Below are 25881 nucleotides of genomic sequence, written 5' to 3'. Positions count from 1 at the left end.
TGTGAGGAGCTGTAGTCGAGATAGCTGTGGGAGTCGGTGGGTTTGTAATGGATATTGGTGGACAGTCTAATCACCAGAGATTGAGACAGAGAGGTCAAGGAAGGGAAGGGAAGTGTCAGAGATGGACCACGTGAAAATGATGGAGGGGTGGAGATTGGAAGCAAAATTAATAAATTTTTCCAAGTCCCGACGAGAGCATGAAGCGGCACCGAAGTAATCATCGATGTACCGGAGAAAGAGTTGTGGAAGGGGGCCGGAGTAGGACTGCAACAAGGAATGTTCCACATACCCCATAAAGAGACAGGCATAGCTGGGGCCCATGCAGGTACCCATAGCCACACCTTTTATTTGGAGGAAGTGAGAGGAGTTGAAGGAGAAATTGTTCAGTGTGAGAACAAGTTCAGCCAGACGGAGGAGAGTAGTGGTGGATGGGGATTGTTCGGGCCTCTGTTCGAGGAAGAAGCTAAGGGCCCTCAGACCATCCTGGTGGGGGATGGAGGTGTAGAGGGATTGGACATCCATGGTGAAGAGGAAGCGGTTGGGGCCAGGGAACTGGAAATTGTTGATGTGACGTAAGGTGTCAGAGGAATCACGGATGTAGGTGGGAAGGGACTGGACAAGGGGAGAGAGAAGGGAGTCAAGATAACGAGAAATGAGTTCTGTGGGGCAGGAGCAAGCTGAGACGATCGGTCTACCGGGGCAGTTCTGTTTGTGGATTTTGGGTAGGATATAGAAGCGGGCCGTCCGAGGTTGGGCGACTATCAGGTTGGAAGCCGTGGGAGGGAGATCCCCAGAGGAGATGAGGTCAGTGACAGTCCTGGAAGCAATGGCTTGATGTTCAGTGGTGGGGTCAAGGTCCAGGGAGAGGTAGGAGGAAGTGTCTGCGAGTTGACGCTCAGCCTCCGCGAGGTAGCGGTCAGTGCAACCTCGGACGCACCGCTTCTATCTCCTACCCAAAATCCACAAACAGAACTGCCCCGGTAGACCAATCGTCTCAGCTTGCTCCTGCCCCACAGAACTCATTTCTCGTTATCTTGACTCCCTTCTCTCTCCCCTTGTCCAGTCCCTTCCCACCTACATCCGTGATTCCTCTGACACCTTACGTCACATCAACAATTTCCAGTTCCCTAGCCCCAACCGCTTCCTCTTCACCATGGACGTCCAATCCCTCTACACCTCCATCCCCCATCAGGATGGTCTGAGGGCCCTTAGCTTCTTCCTCGAACAGAGGCCCGAACAATCCCCATCCACCACTACTCTCCTCCGTCTGGCTGAACTTGTTCTCACGCTGAACAATTTCTCCTTCAACTCCTCTCACTTCCTCCAAATAAAAGGTGTGGCTGTGGGTACCCGCATGGGCCCCAGCTATGCCTGTCTCTTTATGGGGTATGTGGAACATTCCTTGTTGCAGTCCTACTCCGGCCCCCTTCCACAACTCTTTCTCTGGTACATCGATGATTACTTCGGTGCCGCTTCATGCTCTCGTCGGGACTTGGAAAAATTTATTAATTTTGCTTCCAATCTCCACCCCTCCATCATTTTCACGTGGTCCATCTCTGACACTTCCCTTCCCTTCCTTGACCTCTCTGTCTCAATCTCTGGTGATAGACTGTCCACCAATATCCATTACAAACCCACCGACTCCCACAGCTATCTCGACTACAGCTCCTCACACCCCGCTTCCTGTAAGGACTCCATCCCATTCTCTCAGTTCCTTCGCCTCCGTCGCATCTGTTCCGATGATGCTACCTTCAAAAACAGTTCCTCTGACATGTCCTCCTTCTTCCTTAACCGAGGTTTTCCACCCACGGTCGTTGACAGGGCCCTCAACCGTGTCCGGCCCATCTCCCGCGCATCCGCCCTCACGCCTTCTCCTCCCTCCCAGAAACATGATAGGGTCCCCCTTGTCCTCACTTATCACCCCACCAGCCTCCGCATTCAAAGGATCATCCTCCGCCATTTCCGCCAACTCCAGCATGATGCCACCACCAAACACATCTTCCCTTCACCCCCCCTTATCGGCATTCCGTAGGGATCGCTCCCTCCGGGACACCCTGGTCCACTCCTCCATCACCCCCTACTCCTCAACCCCCTCCTATGGCACCATCCCATGCCCACGCAAAAGATGCAACACCTGCCCCTTCACTTCCTCTGTCCTCACCGTCCAAGGACCCAAACACTCCTTTCAAGTGAAGCAGCATTTCACTTGCATTTCCCCCAACTTAGTCTACTGCATTCGTTGCTCCCAATGTGGTCTCCTCTACATTGGAGAGACCAAACGTAAATTGGGCAACCGCTTTGCAGAACACCTGCGGTCTGTCCGCAAGAATGACCCAAACCTCCCTGTCGCTTGCCATTTTAACACTCCACCCTGCTCTCTTGCCCACATGTCTGCCCTTGGCTTGCTGCATTGTTCCAGCGAAGCCCAACGCAAACTGGAGGAACAACACCTCCTGTTCCGACTGGGCACTTTACAGCCTTCTGGACTGAATATTGAATTCAACAACTTTAGGTCGTGAGCTCCCTCCCCCATCCCCACCCCTTTTCTGTTTCCCCCTTCCTTTTTTTTCCAATAAATTATAAAGATTTTCCTTTTCCCACCTATTTCCATTATTAAAAAAAATTAAAAAAAAACCCCCACTAGAGCTATACCTTGAGTGCCCTACCATCCATTCTTAATTAGCACATTCGTTTAGATAATATCACCAACTTTAATTTTAACACCTATGTGTTCTATTGTACTATTGTCGTTGACATCTTTTGATGATCTGCTTCTATCACTGCTTGTTTGTCCCTACAACCACACCCCCCCACCTCCACCTCTCTCTCTCTCTCTCTCTATCTCTCCGCCCCCCACACACACACCTTTAAACCAGCTTATATTTCAACTCTTTCTTGGGCTCGAACTCAAATTCTGTCGAAGGGTCATGAGGACTCGAAACGTCAACTCTTTTCTTCTCCGCCGATGCTGCCAGACCTGCTGAGTTTTTCCAGGTAATTCTGTTTTTGTACTGAGTTTAAGCACTATTTCGTTCAATCTGTGCAGGCAGACGTAGGGGAAACTAAACAACAGCTAGGCTGCGGAGTTTCTATTGAGAGATGATCAGGATGGCTTTGACAACAATTTGCATTTATATAGGCCGGAAGTTTCTGGCCTTGTTGATGTCAGGCGGCGGGAGGGGAATGACAATATGGCAAGAAGGCCAAAAATCGATTTTACGTTGTCGTGAATCCAGGTGGCAATCATCCGCTCCAACCATCAACAGCAGGTCGCCTTTCCCACTGTCGAATGTTAGGAAGGTTGTTTTAATAAATTTGCATCTTATTATAAGCCCTGCTCGTGGGAATCATTCCCCTACATCAAATTTACCACCATGTCAGTGTGAATTCAGAATGGGTGTTTCATGACCACCTTTAAAAGGTGGTGACCTGAACTTTGAGGGGAACTTGGAGGTGAGTGCACACAACCTTGAGCATTGCCCATAGAACATCAAGAAAGAGGCGCTGCACATTCACAGGGCCACAGGCAAGTCGCTTTTTCCCTCTGGCTTTCAATGTGGTGCCGGGGCAAGGGCTCCATGTGGGTCAGACCAGAGGTTGCGGGGCAAGGCAGCACAGACATACTGAAGGAAAGACTCAAGCACATGACGGGCAGCGGGGGTGAGGGAAGCAGCCACGCACTTGGAAAAGCTTGTCAAAAGTGAGCACTCTTCCGCAGCTGAGACCATTCAGCAGCTGCTCCATTGACGTGCTTGGAGTTGGGACTCTGAAGCATTCCTGCCCATTCAAGCAACACAAAAGCATAAAAGCACTACCAAATGCTCCAGAATGTTTTACCCCTCGGGCACAGACTGCAAATTAATGTGCGTTTTGGGGGCAGCAGAACATTTGGCCGACTGGGCAAGTTGTACAATCCCTTTGCGAAAAGTGGCCATGGCGCAGTCACTAGTGGAGGTGCTCACAGCCCCTTGCAATGTTTTTATTAAGGTTTGGATCAGTTCCATTATGGTTCAAGCTAACAGTACAGCCTTGTAGTGTGGGCTAGGAGAATGCCTGTGCCTGAGCTGAGAGCTCAGCAGGCAGTCCAGTGGCTGAAGCTGCTGCCATTCGGTCAAGTGAAGTGGGGCGGGGTTTATTACGCACTACACACTTGCTCATCCAAGTGGTGTCCAGCACCTTCCTGCATGTGTGAAGGAGCCTTTACACTTAATCAAGAGAGGTTCTTAGTACACCTATGCTAACCCACATGTGTTTCTGTTTGAACCTACAGGAGGAGAACATCAGGATCATGGAGCCTGGTGACTTACCGGTATGCCTCATTGCTTACAGAGACAAGAGAAGTAGAAGAAGAATAAGGCGGAGGCGCCAGGCTCGGCAAAGGGAGGAGCACCTCCCTCAAGATGAAGGGGTGGTAAGGCCTGCTGCGCATGCGAGCCGTTGGTTGCAGGCACCTTGCTAGACCCATGGTCTATATTCCTGCAGATGACTGAGAACCAGTGTCGCGGAAGATTGCACATGTCTAGGGAACCTGTCAGTCGCATATGCCACCTGCTGCAGGATTTGGCGCCACGGGGACATAAGGGCATCCACTATCATTGGTCCTGAAAGTGACAGTGGCGCTCAATTTTTACGCCAGTGGCCCCTTCCAGGTCTTCACAGTTGACCTGTGTGGGATTTTGCAAGACTCCATGCACAACTGTATCCAGGAGGTCATGGATGCCATTTTTGCGAAGGCACAGAACTTTGTGTATTTTGCCCAGGATCAGGAAAGTGAGGAAGCAAGAGCACTGGGATTTGTGCAAATCTTAGGTTTTCCACAAGTGCAGAGTGCCTTCGACTGCCCTCCTGTAGCGCTTAGATCTCCGTGGTAACAAGCAGTCAACTACGTGAACCACAAGGGCTTCCACTCACTGAACATTCAGCTGATGTGCGACCACCACAAACACATCCTGCAGGCCAGCACACGATTCCCAGGGACCGTCCACAACTCCTACATCCTTAGCAGGTCTCAGATCCCTGATATCTTCCACGGTCCAGACAGGCTGCAGGGTTGACTCCTCAGGGGCAATGGCTACCCACAGAGGACGTGACTGATGATGCCTGTGTGGCGGCCTCAGACTGCAGCAGAGCGACAGTAAAGCAAGGCTCGTGCCGCAACCCAGACTTTGGTGGAGCAAATGTAGGCATTTTGAAAATGAGATTCCGGTAGCTCGACTGGTCCGGTGGAGTAATGCTACACTGTTCCCAGAGGGTGTCAGGCATCATTGTCGCTTGCCTCATGCTCCACAACCTTGCGCTGCAAAGTGGGGAAGCACCTGGCTGAGGGGGAGATGGAGGAGTTGCTGTGGAGCTGGAGCTGTTGGGGTTACAGGAAGAGGGATTCGGATGGGCCGGACACTCCCAGAGTCACCTGGATGATTGACCCTGGAGTGTGAAGCAGCTGATCCTCCTCCGTAAGGGTGCCCGAAGGCCCCTGGCTGACTCCTTGTGGAGCAGGGGAATCTGGAATGCTTCGTACCCCCCTCATGGTTGACACTGTTGGAGGCCAACTATGGTGTCAGCGATGGAGTTCATCCTGCGCTGCATTTATGTCCTGGACCAAGGTCCCTATGGCAGCCACCTCCGACCAGTGTTGACCTCAGTGTGTTGGCATATCGGCACTATCACCTCAGACTGAATGTGGACGGACTCCTCCATTGTTCCTTGGAATCTGAGGAGTGCAGTGGACATCCTTTCCTGATGTTCCTGAGCTTGCCTTTGCAGCTCCAGCAACTGAGTCCAGAGGCTCATCACCTGACTTGGACTCAACAGATTTCTGGCCTCTAGCAGTGCTCTGAGTGCCTGAAACCTGGGAAGTCTCTGCCACTGCCTGCTGTGGATCAGACAGTAGGGTGTGCTCACCAGATTCTGACCCCAAGGCTACTCTAGAACTAGGTCCCACCGAGGTGTGTGTCTCTGAGCTATTGGAGGATGTGGGTGAGCGCTGTGACGGGTCTTCATTTAAGGTGTCATCAGATTCTTCTGAGGTGTCTTCGGGGCTTGAGCCGAGAACCTGGGTTGTGGACCCCCCTTGGCTGCTTCCCAGATGTGCCTGCGAAAGCAAGGAGAGATAATTAGTGCATGGCAGGGGACTGCCGAACAGGGGAGCTGACTCACAGCATGGTTGTCTGATGGATGTTGCACTGCTGGATCGTCACTTGTTTGCCGACCTCACTGTTAGCACAGGAACGGCCCAGGTCGTCGCTGGTCAGCTGGATGACTGTTTTCAAAGTCTGTGAGGACCTTAATTTCAGGCATTCCTCCACCAGTTTGTGACCTCTCCCTTTTGTTTTGTGCGAACTTCTGCATGAATAGAGATGGAGAGAGTGTAAGCAGGATGCCTGCCAAGCCAAATGATGAGGATGCTTGGCGTGTGTGGGTGGTGAGTGGTGCCATGGACAGGACGAGGACATGATTGAAGAGGAGATGAAGGTGTGTGTGAGAGAGTGATTGGTGATGTCCCTTGAACTAGCAGTGAGTGGGATCCCTATGGATGTGTGGGCTTGCGTGTATGAGTTGAGAGTGATGAGATGAGTGACTTACTCTGGTGGAACGGAGGAGATGATTTATCCTCTTTTGGCACTGGGTGGCTGTCCTCTTTTGCAAGGCGTTGGCGCTGACCAGCATTGCCACTGCCTCCCATACTGGATTGGTGACCTTGCTTGCTGGTCTTTACCCAGAGCGGGGCTAGAGGACTTTAGGGTGGGCCTCCACAGTGTCCAGTAGGTGCCTGAGAGAGATGACCCTAAATTTGGGGGCAGCATGTTTCCTCCCTTTGGCAGCCATGACTTTCCAGCATCTCCCGATGCCTTTAAATATGGCGCTCAGATTACTGAAGGCCTGAGGTTCGGGTGGGGTGGGCGAATCAGAGGTTCCCCCTCAACGACCATCGTGTTTCCTGGGAATGCATAATCAATGAGGTGGGATGCGCCAGGAATGGACGATTGGGCTTGAAAAGTCGCCATTACAGCCGGTGGGTAAAATGTGTTTTCCTGTCCGCTACTGCACTTTGTGCAAATCTGGGATGATTTCTGCCCATTGTGACTTTAATGTAGTTGAACATTTCAAGGACTTCACATGAGCGTAATCTAGCAAACAATGATACCAAGCCAAAGAAGGAGACATTGCGAAAAGTGACCAAAAGCTTGGTTATCGACATAGATCTTAAGGAGGAGATGATTGTGGATGGAATTCCAGTTTAGGACCTAGAAGGTTGAATGCATGGCTGCCAGTGGTGTGGTGAAGGAAGTAAGGGATGCATAAGGGACCAGACTGGAGGAATGCAGAATTCTCAGGAGATTGCAAGACAGGAGGAGTTTATAGAGCGAGTAAAGCCCTGTATGAATTTGAACATGAAGATGAGAATTTAAAATCATTGGTGGACCAGGAGCCAGTTTAGGTCAATGAACACCAAGCTGATGGGTAAGCAGTATTTGGTATGAGTTAGGATACGGGCAGCAGAGTTTTGGATGAGCTTAATTTATGGAGGGTGGAACAGGAGATCGAGGCCTACCAAGAGAGCATTGGTATAGTCGAAATAAAAGCAGAAAGCGTTGGAAATACTCAGCAGGTCTGGCAGCATCTGTGGGGAGAGAAACAAAGCTAAGGTTTTGAGCTGAATATGCCTCTTCAGAACTGGAGAACTGGATTTCTGAAGAAGAGTCGTTTTCGACTCAAAATGGTAATTTTGTTCCTCTCTCTACAGATGCTGCCAGACCTGCTGAGTATTTCCAGCATTTTTATGCTTTTATTTCAGAATTCCAGCATCCACAGTATTTGGTTTTATTGGAATAGGTGAGTCTGGATGAGAATTTTGATAGCAGATAGGTTGAGACAGACCACCTACTTCCACCTCCATAATATTGTCTGTGTAATGAACAAATTTTCAGGCCAAATCTAATTGTGGATTAATCAGTTATTAGGTTGAGGACAGGTTATCTAAAAGTTGAAGCTAGAATATTAAGTGCCAGAACTGAATAGGCAGGAATTCAGGGATGTTTTAAAACTACAATTCAAACTGTTCTGAAAAATATTTTTCTTTCTTTAAGAGAAGAACATAGCTAACATGTACCTTTAACACAGTTTCAAGATTTTTTGAGAACAGTCTTATTCGGAATATGTGGAATTTTTAAAAGATACGCCTGAAGGAATTTTGGACTCTTTGTGTATTGGGCTGACTAGTTTTGAAGATCTTGTACAGTAGCAGTTTGCGGTTTGTGTAATTTGAGTTTATGTATATGTTAGAATGATTGTCCTAATACATTATTTTTAATGTTTAAGAACTAACATTAGCACATATATGGATTGCTGCAACTTAATAATTATATTTTTATAGTGGCCTATTCAAGAATTAGCTCTTTCTTTGCAAGCAAGACATATATAAGCTGCTGAACCAAAACAGTACTACGATGTCCTGGGATGAAGTCACCTAGAACTGTAGAGGAGAGAATTGTTATTGTTACTGAGTTTGGTGAAAATTTGGCTCATCTGCACAGCAGGTTGTGAAGAGATCCCAGGTTCTGTGCCTTTTTTTTCCAAGATTTAATGAATGGGCAAGGACACTATGGACATATATTGTACAGTTGGTTGATTTCACAGCAGTCTAGTCTAACTAGTGCATGTAGACTATTTTGAAAACATAACCAAATTGAGCTGCAACATCCTGGTTAGATGGCTTTTGCACTGAAATAAAATAAAGAATATATGAACTATAAAGACTTTGTGGATTTCGATCCAAAAAAAATCACTTGGCTATACAGATTGAATCTTCATTGCTGTTTTGTTTTTAATGAATTTTGTCTTACTTTTAATCTAGTGCATTAAAGAATCAGTTAATGATTTTGGTTTGATGGGCAGTGTACTGCTATCTGGTACCATTTTTCTAGTAAATCTAATAATTCACTGTTTTTATTTTGTAAACACAGCAAAATGCATTTTCTACCCTAATAACTCTGTTTTTGTTGCTCTAGTATTGGGTTTCAACATTGTTTCAGGAGCTGCAAAGGAACATGACACATCATCACAGGTATAACCTTAGTTCATGGCCAGATTTCTAGATATGCAATAGTAATGAAGAATCAATATAACTAAAGCATGACTATATTGATAATGGAAAATAAATTTACACTTAGAAATTAAATAATTGTGAAAGTTTGGCTTGCGTACTTATGTTGGTATAATTTTCAATCTAAATTTTAAACTTTCATCTTCTGCACTGGAAAAGAATGGTACTGCAACTTTCTTTTCTCTCAAAGCACTGAAATTTCAACCATTTCTAATACTGTTAACTAGAATTTCAGAGTTCTATTTTCTGGAGCAATTTGAACGATATACTCCCTATTCTTGTTTTGATGTTGGAGGGGGGAAAGACCCTTCATGAAATTTCTCCATGGAGAATTCTGTACTAAATAGTTGTAGAAGCAAATTCGTGTAGAGATGCCTACATTTGTATAACATTATTTGTACAATATTAATGTACATGCCTCAAAATTCTCTCTTGAAAGATTATTTGTCAATTTTTTTTTCTTATTAAACTATTTTGTACCAAATTGGTTGATGTTCAGCACGATTATTTTATGAGTACAATACCCCTTCTGCTAAATGTCATATGGTGAATGCTGAATTTTAGCCATTTTCCTCTGGGGCAGAAAGGATCAATAATCTATGACAGTGGGTTGGCTGATTCTAACAGAACATCTAGTTCTGGAGGCTTACATCCTTTGAAAAACAAGAATCTTGATTGCTGACGTGGTTTGATTTGTCCTTGATTTGTTAATTCTGTCTTTAGTACAATCAAAGCTATGAATGAGCATTTTTGACATTTGCTAAGACCATTTTTGTTTTACTTTAATAGCTATTTACAGTCAAGTTGAATAGAAAAAAATGTTATTTTTGGAAGTCACCTTTTTTACATTCTGCCATTCATTAGGTGTACTGTGCCACACTTGGTATTTTTGGTAATCTTTCAATTTATTTATTCTAATTAAAATTCTGTAATGAATGACAGATATTGTAAAAACTGTCCATTCTTGCAAAAATAACGTAGGCCAAATATTTAATGGTGCTTTATTTGTTTTAAATGCAGTGTAGATCTAAGAATGTTTTAATTCTGTTTTGTATTCTATCCAGTTCTGTCTCATATTTGAATCTAACCCAGACAAATAGGAAGGTAATCTAGTGTCTCTTAACAATTGTTGGAGATCATAAATGACATATATTGCATATTAGCATTTCAAGGAACAAAACTGCCTTCAAATTCGACATTGATATTGTCAGTCTCGTTCAGATAAGTTGTAAAAATGATGTGAAAAGTTGGATGTCAATAGTGGTGTACAGGATGCTTACTTGAAGGCTTTGCAGCTGAAGTCCTTGCTGGGAATGCTGTATAATTTTTTGCATGGTATAAAGCAGAGAAGTAATTTTGGGGAAAATTAACAATTCCTTTCATCTTTAATATTATTGACCTATTTACTCCATGCAACTAATTTAATTGGGAAATAATATGCTGTTTAGAATACCTGTATAATATGTGTGCACTTGTATTTGCTTTCAGTTTTTGTACATAAAATCTATCTCTGCAGATTTCATCGAACGGCAATGAACCACAGAAAACATCTGTAGGTAAGTTATCGAACGATGATTCCCTAATGGGGACTTCAACTTTCTCAGCAGCAGTATTTCATGAAATTTAATTTCAGCTTCCTGAATCTTTGGTGTGAAATAGGAAAAAAAATTGTTTTTACTTCCACCATCTAGTTTTCTCGCCTCCTATTCAGAAGGCATTCATTTGGCCTGTGGTTCCACGGATGCTGGCTACCTTGCAAAAATGACCAACTGTGGTGGAATTGTAACTGAGGCTGATTGTGTTCTTTATCAAAAACCACACTCTCAGAAAGTTTTGCTAGATAGATCAGCAGCAGTTAGAACCTTGTCTGTTTCCCTCACTATCCTGGTGACGGTGAGGTTTATTGTGCTACTGCTACCCACACTGAGACCAGGGATTATGGCTCAATATGATGGTCATTACAGAAGTTTCTATCTTATATACTTGTTGTTGGATGACATTGGATATAGTCACTATAATTTGTTGACTTTACACACTTTATGCAACATCATAAATTGAAGAAACAATGTACTTTTTGAAGTGTAGTCACTATTGTAAAGTGGTGTATTGCAGCAGGCAATTTGTACACAGCAAAGTCCTGCAACTAGCAATTAGATAAATGACCAGATAGTCTATTTTAGTGATGTTGGTTGAGATATAAATGTTGTCCAGAATGCTGAGAACACACCCAGTCCTCTTCAAATGGTGCAGTGGGACCTTTTACATTCAACTGAGAGGGCCTCACTTGAAAGACAATGTGCCATTTCTCAGTATTGGGAAAAGAAGGGGAGGCAAAGTAACATATCCCAGGCATGGAGAGGGCATTGATGGGTTCAAGGAACTGCCAACTACTAAATATTTTTTCTTTGCCTTTATTTGTTCATGGGATGTAGGCCAGCATTTATTGTCAATCCCTCATTGTCCTTATTCAGAGGGTATTTAAGAGTCAATCAGTGCATAAGATAAGGACTGCATATTTCTTCCCCTAAAGGACATTAGTGAACCAGATAGATTTTTATGACAATCAGTAATGATTTCATGGTCATCATTAGACTTTTAATTCTAGATTTTTATTGAATTTGAATTTCACCATCTGCTGTGGTGGGATTCAAACCCAGGTCCCCAGAGCATTACCCTGGGTCTCTGGACTACGAGTGTCAATGACAATACCACTATGCCATCGCCTCCCCTAATGATATTAGATGATACAAAAAATCATCAATGGGAGTGTGGAAAGATGGTAAAAGAACAAAAGAATTTGCAAGTAGTTATATGATGATGATAAAACTTGGAGGTTGGAGAAACAAACTGCAAATGCAGGTTCAAAGTGGAAACAGAATATGCTAGTAAAGCACATTGACTCTGCCATCCTGAAAGGCGATCCCATCACTGGCACTATGTTCTTTCAAAAGGCCAATGGCTGTAATGTCAAACTGTCCTCCCGCTCTGCAAACCTGGACACCGACAGATCTATATAAAGTCAGCATTCCCTCTGTGAAGAAAATGGAGGATATAGCTAAGGGCAGAATACTGAGGAGAAATATGAGATACTGTTCCTGATGCTTGCAGTGAACATCTTTGAAACAATATAAGAAACCAAAGATGAAGAAGTCAGGGTGGGATTGGGAGGAAAATGTAGCGGCACACCATAGGGAACTCGTGTATATTTGCGTATACAATGGAGGAGTCGTCTTATCTGTATACTGTTTCCCTATTTTAGAGGGATCACTGCATGAACAGCGAATACAGTTTGCCAGACCAAAGGAAGTACATGTAAATTGCTGTCTTACATAGAATGGATATTTGAAGGTTCGGATGGTAGTGTATGAGGGTGTAAAGGCAGTTGGTGTGCTTGCTGCAGTTATGCAGGACGGTCCTCGGGGAAGGTCAACTGGAAATAGAGGCGGTGAAAAATGAACATGGTGCTTCAGGAAAGCAAAAATAAAAGGGAAGGAGTAATATGTAGTGGGAGGGATTATGTAATGGGTAGCTAAAAAGACAGGACATGTGAATGCTCTTGGGGTGAAACGTGAAGATTCTGCCCTTATGAGAGTATCACATCGAGCCTGTATTGCTGCTCCTCTGGCATTTTCTCCTCCTAGCTAACTCATCCCCTTAATTTTTTAAAAGTCATTCATGGGATGTGGGCTTTGCTGGCTAAGCCAGCATTTATTGCCCATCCTAATTGTCCTTGAGAAGGTGGTGGTGAGTTGCCTTCTTGAAGCGTTACAGTCCATGTAGTGTAGGTACACCCACAGTGCTGTTAGGGAGGGAGTTCCAGGACCTTGACCCAGCGACAGTGAAGGAACGGCAATATATTCCCAAGTCAGGATGGTGAGTGGCTTGGAAGGGAACTTCAAGTCGTGGTGTTCCAATGGCCAGGATTTTGCCCTCGTTGGGTGGGCTCGGCGGGGATGAGCAGGAGCGATTGGGGAACCAACCGCAGCCTGTGATCAGACTGCGACCGCGATTTCATGCTGGTGGGCCAATTAAGGCCCGCCCAGCTTGAAACGTGTGTTGCAGTGGTCTGCGCTGCCTGTGGGTGGGTGGGGGGAGGAGGGTGAACGTGCAAGTTTGCGCATGTGCGCAGGGAAAGCTCCCTGAGGCACAGAGCTGCCCAGGGAGCTGAAGATATAAAAAACTAAAAATAAAGAATTTTAAAACATTAAAAAGCCTATCCCCTCATGTGACAGAGTTGTTTAATTTTTTACATCTCTATCACATGAGCAGGGACATTTTAGAAATTAGCTTGAAAGTTTTTAATTTTTTTTAACGACCGATTGAAACCTTATCCCGTCTGTAGATGAGGTTTCACAAAAAATGCAAAGGCCACTTGGCCTTTTCACTTGCCCGCCAACTATAAGGTTGGACTGGCAGGCAAAAACTTTAATTCAATTAGATTTTTAATGGCCTTAATAGGCCTGTTAATTTTGTTGGCAGGCAGGCTGCCAACTCCAGCGCTCACCCGCCGACCGAAATGTTACGCCTCATTTTACGCACGTTTGGGCTGGGCACATGCCCGCCCAACGAACAGAGAATTCTGGCCATGTGTTTGCTGCCCTTATCCTTCCAGATGGTAGTGGTCGTGAATGCCAAAATTGTTCTTGTTACTTTTCTTTTTAACCATCTTAGTGCACATCTGACCCATTTGAAGGATGGTAGCAAAGATTATACACCATACTCCCAATTGTGGTTTGGTAAGTTTGTTATAAAACATCTGCATAATCTCTGTGGAGTTGTTCTCCATTGTTTTGGCTATGTATCCCCACATTCTATTTACTTTATTTTTTGTTTTAAAAGCTTTCTCTACTAGTTTTTTGCCAATTAATTTTACTTTATTATTCGACTATGCAAGAATTTAAATACTTTTTCAGGTAGTTGTAAAATACAGAATGACTATGTCAGCATGGCTCAGTTGGGGTTGAGTGCCCTACCATCCATTCTTAATTAGCACATTTGTTTAGATAATATCACCAAAATCAACACCTCTGATCCCTCTTACTTTCTATGCCAACTAAATTCCAACTCGTGCCCCTCACCCACCCCATGCCATCTCATACCCCTTTGCCAACTTCATAGCTAATCACCCAGTATCCACTATGGGCTGACCCCTCAGGAGCCGCGTGGAGCTGAAATAAAATAAACTTGTAAAACTCTAACACAGCTCTCACTGTACAGATTTGATAGTGAAAAAATACCCATTCATGAAAGCATCAAAGCTTTTAAATCTCAGAAAGTAGTTAATCTCTTAAAAACAAACGAACCTGTTCATACCCCTGATCCTTTAATAGTCTTTTACGCTGTCAGTCAAACTGTGAGCTCAGAACCCCTTTTATGAGATATTTGTAGCTTTTGCCAAGCATTCAACAAAGAGCTCTTTTGAAACTGTGAACAGATGCTACACCAGCTGCCCTGCCAATCAAAGCGGTCCAGCAGAGGTTTTCATTTAAGCAATCACTGACAGCTGCAGCCAGTTTTTTTTTACAGTATATAGAGCGAGCTTTTAAAAATCTTCAGATTATGACAGTTAAACAGACTTTATCCACCCTTCTAGAGTGTTTACATCTACACCATAAATTCATAACTCCCACACAGTGGGTTAAGGCCCATCGACTGCCAAAAAAGGGGTCTGTTTGAACTCAGCACTAAGTTCAAATGGCCCAGCTGAGTTTTGGTTTCCCTCCTGTGTGATTCATGCAGATTCAAAACTGGGATCTGCCAGAAATGGGGGCGGGACTTCTGCATTCTGGTCCCATCTGTCGTTTTTTAAAGGTCCGGGAGTTGTCCTGACTCTGAAAAGCCAGCCCTGAATGTGGAAAGATATTTCAGTACAGTACTGAGGCAGTGCTTTATTTTGGAGGTGCTTTTTTCAGATGAGACAGTAGTCTGGGGTCCTATCTGTTCGTTCAGGTGGATGTGAAACATTCGCTGGCAATATTTTAAGAAGACCAAGTGAGTCCTCTGATGTTCTGACCAGTATTTCTCTATTAACCAGCACCAACCCAAAACAAACTATCTGATCCTTCACACATTTGCTGATAGTGGGACCCTGCAGTGCACAAATTGACCCTGCTGCCTACACTGACTGCAATCCATTGCTGTAAAGCATTTCTGACAGTCCTGAGAAAATTAAAATGCTGTATATCTGCAAGCTCTTTCTTCCTTTACATGCTGCTTTGTAGGTTGAACAGGACTTGTGGATAAATAAATACATTTGAAATTCTCTGCAACAAATGTTGTTTTTTCTTATCTAGAATTATTTTGATGGTTGACATATAAAACTCAAAGTCATAGGGCAGAATATTGCCGTTGGCGTGCGGGAACGGGCCCGACACACCGAAGCGCAAAATGACGCGAGATGACGTTGGGCGTGTGTTCCGACGTCATCGTACGTCATTTTGATATTTCGTTCAGCGGGCACATGCCAGAGGTGGCTGCACGCCCACCGGACTATCAACGGCCTATTAAGGCCATTTAAAAAATTAACTTATTAACAACACTGCCCGTCCAGCCTTAAGGTTGGCAGCAGGCGAAGAGCCCAAGCGGCCTTCGCGTTTTCCAGGAAACATCATCCACAGGCGGGATGAGGCTTCCTGAAGGCTTAATAAAATAATTAAATAAATTTTGTCAACTTCACAAACATGTCCCAGCTCATGTGACATTGTCACATGGGGAATACGTTTAAATAATTTTTTACTTTATTTTTTAAAAAGTTTAATTATCTACTTAATCTTCCTGAGGCAGTTCTGTGCTTCAGGGAGATTGTTGCGCTCTTTCACACACATGTACGAAAGAGCGCAGGCCCCGACTCTCCCTCCTTCCCCCGCCCGCGTAGGTAGCGCTGAGCGCTTCTGGCCGCATGTTACACTGGGTGGGCCTTAATTGACTCCGTGCCCATCCACATCCGCTCCCAAACAGCCCGCCCACCATAGGAAAATTTCACCCCATAATGACAAAGGAATTTAGCAGTCAGCTGAAATCTACCATATACGATGTTGAGAAGTGCAATTTTATAGTCTCACTGTCAACAGGCTTATAAAGAAAGTTTGATGCGCAATTCTCCAGGATTACTTCAGTTAGTGTTTGGCTGACATCCCGTTTTTCAATCTGAGAGGTTTATTATCCAAAACAGATTGTCTCTGGTCTACTTACTTCTAGCTTTAAACAGATTATTCTATTTGAATAAAAAGGCAGTTAGACTTTCTAAATAGAAAACCCTCAAGTAACGAGTCATCTGGAACCTCCTGAGATGTGCTGTGTTGAAGAGCCATTTGAATTCTTCGGACACTTGGACATCACCATGACCATGGGAGAGGTATTAAAATCTCCAATATGTAAGTGCTACCTCCATGCTTCCATGTTCTTGACCACCGTAAAATTTATGGTGCGAATCAGGCCCTAGACGAGTTTCCCGCTAAAAGCAGACGGTGGGGCCGTACTTAAGTTTCAAAGTTCGTGGCCTGCTGATGTTTATCGATGCTCCAATGTAATTTTTATTTCAACATGGTAAGTCCTTTACTGTCTGCAGCCTGGTAGCAGTAACATAGTAGGGGGAATTGAAGAGGCCCAGGTAAGTTGTAAAACTTTGCCCGCCATTGAATCCTGTAGGCCAGGGCTAAGGACCCTGACAACATCACAGGCTTCAGAACTAGCCTCTTCCTGTAGAGCGACACATTGGCATCAACCTGACAATGTGGAAAGTTGCCTACTATTTCCTGTCCAATTAAAGCAGGACAATCTGGTCAATTATTGGCCTGTCAGTTTACTCTCACTTATCAGCAAAGCGATGGAAGTCTGTACAAGATCTGGACAGCATTTAGGCTTGGTTTTTTTAATGCTTTCATAGGATGTGGGCACTGCTGGCAAGGCCAGCATTTGTTGCCAATCTCTAATTGTTCTTGAGAAGGTGGCGGTGGCAAGTAGCATTCGTGCTTCACAAGCACCAGCCAATGATCACCTCCAACAAAAGAGAATCTAGCTACCACCCCTTGACATTCAATGGGATCACAATCACTGAATCCTCCAACATCAAGATCCTGGGGTTCACCATTAAGCTGAATCTTAACTGAACGAGTCATATAAATTCTATGGCTACAAGGTCACAGGTTGGGCAGTCTGTAGTAAGTAACTCACAACTGACTCCCCAAAGCCTGTCCACCATCTACAAGGCACAAGTCAGGAATGTGATGGAATACTCTCCACTTGCCTGGATGAGTGCAGCTCCAACAACACTCCAGAAGCTTGACACCATCAGGGCAAAGCAACCCACTTGATTGGCACCCCGTCTACCACCTTAAATATTCACCCTCTCCATCATCAGTGCACAGTGACTACACAGTGTAGGTTTTACAAGGCCTCTTTTACACCTTTTTCCAAATCAGCGATCTCTGCCACCTAAAAGAACAAAGCCATCAAGTTGGGTGATGGTGTGCAGTGGTAATGTCACTGGACTAGTAATCCAGAGGCCCAGGCTAATGTCCTAGGGAAATGGGTTCAAATCCCACCATGGCAGCTCGTGGAATTTAAATTCAATTAATTAATCTGGAAAACTAATCTCAACAATGTTGACCATGAAACTATCATCAATTGCTGTTTTTTTAAAAAAAGCACCTGGTTCAGTAATGTCCTGTAGGGTTTGGCCTACATGTGACTCCAGAACCACAACAATCTGGTTGACTCTTAACTGCCCTCTGAAATGGTCTACTAAGTCACTCAGTTCAAGGGCAATTAGGGATGGGCAACAAATGATGGCCTTGCCTGTGCCCACATCCCATGAACGAATAAAAAAAGTGCATGGGAAGATCACCACCTCCAAGTTCCCCTTCGAGTTGCACATCATCCTGACTTGGAAATATATCATGGAAGTTGTATCAAAATTCTGGAACTCTCTATTTAACAGCACTGTGAGTGTACCAACACCACATAGACTACAGCAGTTCAAGCAGGTGGCTCACCATCAACTTCTCAATGATTAGAATGGGCAATACATGGTGACTTTGCAAGCCCTATTTCCCATAAAATAATTTTAAAAATCACCTACTGAGCCTGGGTTTTACTGCTCTAAGTGTTTGACAGCTTTTGATGATTTTTGGTATGATTTAGCTTTTGTCCAAAAAGCCAGAGGGGAATGGGAGAATTCTTTTCCTCTCTTTTCTGTTTTGTAGCTTACACCTCTTGAGCTGTGCAGGAAGCTATAGTGGGTGACAGAAATTTGTTGATTTTGGTGTGATTTGTGTATTAGTGTAGTTGTAGTCTTTGCCTTTATGGGAAGTAATTGTGCTGCTGTCTTCATGTGTTTGTTTCCCTGTTCAGAGCATTCTTTTAAATGTTTGAGGAGGAGAGATTGATCAGCTCTCTCCTGGTGTGAATCAGGGTCCTTTACGACATGCTGGCACTTCTAATGTGGTGATACCAATTTGCCCACTCTTCTCTCCATACCCATAAGTAATGAGTTGTCACTGCTGTAGGCAAAATGTCAAAGTCACAAACTGAATTAGCAACTATGATGTTATTCAGACAGCCATCAGCCAACAAGAAAAAGATTTTGTCTTCAAACACATCCTAAACAGAAATTTCAGAAGCGACATGAAATGTGTGTACACTTGTAAACTTGTAAACATTGGAGCAGGACCTATTGAATGATTCACAGAATCACAGAATTGTTACAGTGTAGAAGGAGGCCATTCAACCCATTGTGTCTGCACCGACTCTTTGAGCATTTTAACTGCCTCCACTACACTTCCAGGCAGTGCATTCCAAACCCTTAACTACTCGCTGTGTTAAGAAGTTTTTTCTCACTTCGCATTTGCTTCTTCTGCAAAACACTTTAAAACTATGTCCACTGGTTCTCCATCCGTTTACGAGCAACAACCGTTTCTCCCTCTCTACTTTGCCAAGACCCCTCATGATTTTCAAGGCAATGTATGCTAAAAATATTTGTGAAATTTCAGAACAACTTTTATTGAAAATTCTCCCAAAAGTCAACTGTGAATGGACCAAGAGATGAAAATTCAATCATGCTTACAATCCATAAGAATGTGGCTGCAGAAGCTGTTGAAGTGACCCCGGAAATGACGAACGAATGGATTTTCTCAATTTTGTCTGGATTACTTCCAAAGTGCTTCCCTTAGGATGTGTTCAACCTGTACGGAGTGGAACTTTTCTAAATGCTGCAGCTGGGTGGATATGCACCTTTTGTGACAGCAAGTGCATTGGTGGGAAACATTCCAAGGAACACATGCCTCTTCTGGCTTCCAATATGGACAGATTTGAGAAACTTCCTCGCATGGTCTTCAGTAAAAGGGAATGACTGAAATGTTTCAATCTTGTTGAACACTTGATCATTTATCATTTTAATCAGTGACCTTGTTGACTTTTATGATCTTTGGGCTGAAAATTTCAAGTTGAGGATAAAAGCATATTAGTTCTCATGCATCCTGAAATTCCTAACCTAATGCATGTGGAATTTGTTTGTCTTCCAAAGGACAGCGTCTCTGAGCTTAATCCAATGGTTGCTTACGTTGTAAGCTTTTTCACGGGTCACTGTCGGAAGATTTTGGTTAGGGAAAGACTAGATGCTTACGAAACCAGGACTCAATTCTTTTATTAGTTTGCTGAATGCTGTGCATTTCATTGGTAGAACATTGGATTTTGAGAACGAATAATATTGCAGATTGCTTTTGCCATATGTTCATTGTCAGTAAAGAAAAAGAGGATTTGGTAGGAGTTTAAAGAATTTGCAACTGACTCTGACAACTTCAGCAAGCACGACTGAATCCTATTCTAATGAAGAAAAACAACAAATGTTGGAAGTACTCAGCAGGTCAGACAGCATCTGTGGAGAGAGGGACAGAGTTAATGATTTAGGTCGATGACTTCTCATCAAACTGGGATTAGTTAGAAATATGAAAGCTTTTAAGCAAGTGAAATGGGGGAGGGTGGAAAAGGAATAAAAGGGAAGGTTTGTAATAGAACGGAAGACAGGAGAAACTAAATGACAAAAGTTAGTGGTGCAGGGCCAAAGTGAGTAGTAATGGTACAAAAAAAGACACCTGATGTGTCTGGAGGAGGTGTGAATGGCAGAATGGTGAACAGCTGCAATCCAAAAGCAAAAACAAGGGAAAAATGAGACTAAAACCAAAACCTACAAAGAAAAAGGAAACAAAATGAGGGCAGAGATTATGGTCTGAAATTGTTGAACTCGATGTTAAGTCCAGAAGGCTGTAAAGTGCCTAATTGAAAGATGAGGCGCTGTTCCTTGAGCTTTCGTTGAGCTTCACTGGAACTTTGCAGCAAGCAGAAGACAGTGGTCGCTCAATCTGCGTTTGGTCTCCCCAGTGTAGAGGAGACTGCAATGTGAGCAGCGAACACTGTGGACTAAATTGATATATTCATTCTCCCACACAAGAACCCAGCATGATTGGAAAGTCTTTTAAAATAGTGCTAAATTGAATGGAAGAGAGATTTGTATCTGCAATCATCATTTATATCCACTGTGAACAGTTAAATTCTTCTATCAAATAAAACAATTAATTTTTCATCCACAATTTAATTAATCTTCTCAATAAAACCAAGGAGAGCTACGCAAGTGTGATTCTAACAGTGGGGGATTAGACTTATGCACATAATTACTCAAAAATATTGATCAGTGTAGAAGTTATTTCTAAAATTGTTTGTGTAGGTGTGATTAAGAATAGTACAGTGGTTATGAAATTTAATTGAGCACATGAGGAATGAGATCAATTTAACAGAATTTAAAATTAGACTTTTTTATTTTAATTTTCTGTCAAATTTGATATTTGCACAAATTATAAAATCCAACAAGCAAATTTTTCAAGTATTTATCCAGCACTTTGACTTTGCAGATGATCAGTGCCCCAGTTTCTTTTATAAATGTTGGAAATTGATGACTAACGAATCTGTGAAGAAAGCAAATTTATAATCTGTTAATTGTGTGCAATTAAATCAAGTTTTTAATTGTCTGAAGAAGAGCCATATTGGACTCAGTTTCTCTTTCCACAGATGCTGCCAGACCTGCTGAATTTTTCCAGCATTTAAGCTATTTTATTTTCTATTTGTTTTCATTTTAATTGTCTGTACTAATCATTTTAATAGCACAAACTAAATGGTCATCCTGGCATTGAAGAAGATTCTAATTTCGTATTTGGATATAATTCTAACTTTTGTTTCTGTCTTTAAATTTAATTTCAGACATAAATATTTAATTTCTTAAATTACAGTTACTTGTGGAATCAAATTGGAAAGAAAAGATGTAAAATTGTTATTTTCACATGCTGTTCCAGCCCTCCCACACCAAGTCACTGCAGTGTCATATTATGTTCCATGCGTGTTATTTTTACAATTCCTAGTTTGTGATGCACATTTACTGCTGGTTTTAAAATGAAATTTAAAATAAGAAACTTTGAGAAAACATGGGCAGTGATGGCAGCCTTAGATCCTTTGCTCCGTAACAATGTATAGAAAGCAGTGTTCAAAGATCCATTGGAAAGCTAAAACAATCGTAGAAAGGTACAGCATTGCCTGAAAAAGAGGATAACATTTCAGCAGTAAACACTTCATCAGAACTCTCTCAGTTTTCAGCCATGTATTCCGAGTGTTTTCTGTTTATAATTTTTATATTAAGAGTGTTAAGTGCTTATTTAATCTCCATTAATAAGCCTGTCTTCTATACAGTAGTTATATATCTTTTGTTTTTTCTCAGAAGTAAGTTTTCTATGTGGAAAGTAAATACAGGTACAGCATCTCAAAACCTGCACTCTTGGCAGTTCATACTGGATTTTGGGTTTTGCTGGTTTTCAGGTAGGGTGGTTCAGGTGAGCAGTTTGGGCTGGGTTGGTTCAAAGCTCTATCAGAGCACCGGAAGATTGGTGCGCGAAGCCGATAACTAGTCGGCATGCCACCGCGCCAATGCAGCCAAACAAGCATTAAGTTATTTTAATATAAAAACAAAAAAACTGCGGATGCTGGAAATCCAAAACAAAAACAGAATTACCTGGAAAAACTCAGCAGGTCTGGCAGCATCGGCGGAGAAGACAGAACTTGAGTTCGAGTACAAGAAATATAAGCTGGTTTAAGGTGTGTGGGGGGGTGGAGAGAGAGAGAGAAGTGGAGGGGGTTGGTGTGGTTGTAGGGACAAACAAGCAGTGATAGAAGGAGATCATCAAAAGATGTCAACAACAATTGAACAAAAGAACACATAGGTGTTAAAGTTGGTGATATTATCTAAATGAATGTGCTAATTAAGAATGGATGGTAGGGCACTCAAGGTATAGCTCTAGTGGGGGTGGGGAGAGCATAAAAGATTTTAAAATATTTAAAAATAATGGAAATAGGTGGGAAAAGAAAAATCTATATAATTTATTGGAAAAAAAAGGAAGGGGGAAACAGAAAGGGGGTGGGGATGGGGGAGGGAGCTCAAGACCTAAAGTTGTTGAATTCAATATTCAGTCCGGAAGGCTGTAAAGTGCCTAGTCGGAAGATGAGGTGTTGTTCCTCCAGTTTGCGTTGGGCTTCACTGGAACAATGCAGCAAGCCAAGGACAGACATGTGGGCAAGAGAACAGGGTGGAGTGTTAAAATGGCAAGCGACAGGGAGGTTTGGGTCATTCTTGCGGACAGACCGCAGGTGTTCTGCAAAGCGGTCGCCCAGTTTACGTTTGGTCTCTCTAATATAGAGGAGTTATTTTAAAGTTATTTTACTCATCTAATAATAATTAAAATGTATGCATGATAGCTTAAAAAAATGTCTGGTTTTCAGATAGCCGGGTTTGAGACACTGTACCTGTACTTTACCTAACCACTAAATAAGGTAAAGACTGCTGCATAATAGTTTGCCTTGTAATTTGGAAGAAAGAACTTGCTTTTCATGACTACAGAACATCCCAAGGCACTTCACAGCCAATTAAGTACTTTTGTTTTTGGAGCATAACCTTTGTTGTGATGTATTGTGCCCTGGAGGGAGGGGCGGTGGGGTCACTCTTTCTTAGGCAGCCCATGCCCAATGGAGTGAACTGTCCATGTATGAAGAGCCACGCCTGCCCTTAAAATTAATCCAATTTTCCACCCCACCCACCCATCAACCACACACACCCTTGCCTGGGACTCCACATCTGGCTACAGCGAGCTGGCCTCACTCACCTTCACTCCAGGTTCCAGCAGTGATTCTACAGCCTGGGCCTTTTTGCAGTACAGGCAGTGGCCATCTGGTGGCCACCTGGTGGCATTGATGGTACTGGTGATCTGCTGGCCTCTGATTGGCTGGCAGCTCTCAGAGGCGGGAAGGAGGCCTGAACACGATCAGGATCTTTTTGCAACCAGGTAAGTTTGGAACTAAATCGAGTCGGGGGTGAGGAATGTCTGTGGCAGAGTTGCCGCAGGCTCTCCAGAAGGTGGGCGGGTCCACTGTTGCAAGCATTAAATTCCACCCTATGATTTTTTTTGCCCAATATTCTGGCTCCTCCAGTTCATTAAATGTTTTGAATATTAAAGCTGCAAAACTCAATAACCCTGGATAATCCCTTTCCTCTCAAACTCCTTGCAAATGTTATTGCCTGCCAAATGACTGCCTATCTTTCTCAGAGTTCCATGTTTGAATCCCTCCAATCAGGTTTCCACACTTAGCACAGTTGTAAAACAGCTTTTATCAAAGTCACATATGGTATCCTATGTGACTGAGAAAGCCTATTTCTCCTTGCCCTACTCGAACTGTTTGCAACCTTTGACGTAGTTGATCCTCCAATGCCTCATCACCGTCGTGTGGCTGGTGGTCCACTCATGTTTCTCACTTACATGCTGCCCCTTGGTGACATCATTCGAAAACACATCAGTTTTTACATGTACGCTGAAGATGCTTTCCCTAAATCCACCTCTCTCAACTCCTGCTCTCTCTAAATTGTCAGACTGATTTCCACTCATCCAGTATTGGATGTCGGACAATTTCCTTCAACTAAATAATAGGAACACTGAAGCCATTGCCTTTGGTCCCTGCCACAAACTCTGCTCCCTTACCACCAAATTCATCCCTCTTTGGTGAAGAATCCTGCTTTGGACACCATGAAGTAGGCTGTCAGTATGGATTATGTTAACAGCAAGTCTTGATGATCAACTCATAACTATGTATATATTTACAGTGGAAGGTATAGGTATGGAGCTGACTCCATTCTAGGTCTTAAATCAACTGTGTCCATCTCCAGATTGACCCTGACTCTGGTCAGATATCTTCTTCCGTCACTGTGTGGGCAGTACTGTACTCAGTCCCACATTAATCCTTTACATACCAGACCCTTTTGTTACACCTCCCCCCAAGTCTTTATCCCAAGGATATAGAGTTGTTTTAGTTTACTTCCAAGTCTTAGGGAGCTATAAGTTTTGTGCTTTAACCTTATTGTTACAACCTTAATGCTTTTCCAGCATTATTGCTATTACCGTTTTAACATTAACAACATTCTCACTACCCTATCTCCCCCCTCCAAGTGCCTGAAGTTAGATTTTCAGGTGGTCTGGAGGCCTTATAACCCTTCGCATCTCGTTCGCTGTTCTGTCGGGAGTGCTGTGCTCCAGTGTTGCTTGTTCTTGTTGCTGGCTTGGAGGTTTGACTGGTGTTTGTGTATGGTCTCACCCATTTCTTCCATTGCTTGAGGTTAAACCACACCTGGTTGGTCTGGCTGGTTTGGTGGTGTTGGACTGTTGTTACTCTTGACCATTTCTTGCAGGGTGGACAAAAGTGGTATTTGTCTACTTGGCGATATTTTCCTCCTCTGTTTAGGCCATCTGGAAGCTCACTGAGGCTGAGGAAGAGTGTTCCTGTGACAAGAAGAAGATTGAGTAGCATGTTCACGTTTATTTTTTGTTGTTGATGGTGCAATAAGATCATGGCTGGGTTATTACCTGAGCCATGTGCAAATTGCTCTTGGGCAAATAAGATTAGAGAGATGAATGTGTGGCTCAGAGACTGGTCTGGGAGAAGAGGGTTCTGGTTTGTAGGGCACTTGTATCAGTACTGGGGAAAGTGGGGTCTGTACCATTTGGATGGTTTACACCTGAACAATGCTGGGACGAGTGTCCTCACAAATCGCATAACGAGGGAAGTAGAGAGGGCTTTAACCAAGAGGACTGAGGGATCAAGCTTGGGTAGAGATAGCAATTCAAGGTGTACAGTCAAGATAGGAGAGCAAATTAGTAATATGACAAATGAGGGTCAGAGAATGGCAGGAAAGGATAGAGAGAAAAAGCCTAAGAATACATCAATAGTCAAGACTTGATGTTACAAAGGTAACAAAAAGACAAAACTGAAGCTGTCTATCTGAATGCGCGTAGCATTCATAATAAAGTAAATGAATTTATTGGAGTTTTTTTTGAAGGAGTAACATGCAAGTGGATAAAGGGGAGCCTGTAGACTTACTGTACTTGAATTTCCAGAAGGCATTTGATAAGGTGCCACATAAAGGTTATTATGGAAAATAAAGGTGCAGGGGGTAACATATTAGCATGGATAGAAGATTGGCTGGTCTGCTCCTGTTCTTAGTTCTTATGTAACTGCTACCAGGTTCCACCATCCCTTGTGGCTTTGGCAAGCTGACTGGAAGCTGCTGTGTTCACACAGTGGTTAGTGTGTCGACCAACTGTACTGTCATCATAATTGGAGGTAAAGGCTGCTCAGACTTTGATGCTCCCTGGTTCCACTGCCACCAGAGGTGCTATGGTAATCTCGTGTGTGGTAGG

General features: G+C 43.5%; 1 protein-coding gene across 1 annotated transcript in view; it reads left to right on the top strand.

The window, feature by feature from the left end:
• b3glcta (beta 3-glucosyltransferase a) overlaps positions 1 to 25881 on the top strand; it is a 234110-nt gene that overhangs the window by 5773 nt on the left and 202456 nt on the right. Inside the window, exons 2-3 of the mRNA XM_041198585.1 lie at positions 9009 to 9064; positions 10620 to 10659. Of these exons, the coding sequence (XP_041054519.1) occupies positions 9009 to 9064; positions 10620 to 10659 (96 nt within the window). The remainder of the gene's footprint in view (positions 1 to 9008; positions 9065 to 10619; positions 10660 to 25881) is intronic.

This window comes from Carcharodon carcharias, chromosome 11 (assembly GCF_017639515.1).
Source record: "Carcharodon carcharias isolate sCarCar2 chromosome 11, sCarCar2.pri, whole genome shotgun sequence".
Classification (NCBI taxonomy): Eukaryota; Metazoa; Chordata; class Chondrichthyes; order Lamniformes; family Lamnidae; genus Carcharodon; species Carcharodon carcharias.
The sequence above is the reverse complement of the archived record's forward strand: the minus strand, read 5'-3'. Positions and strand labels throughout refer to the sequence as shown.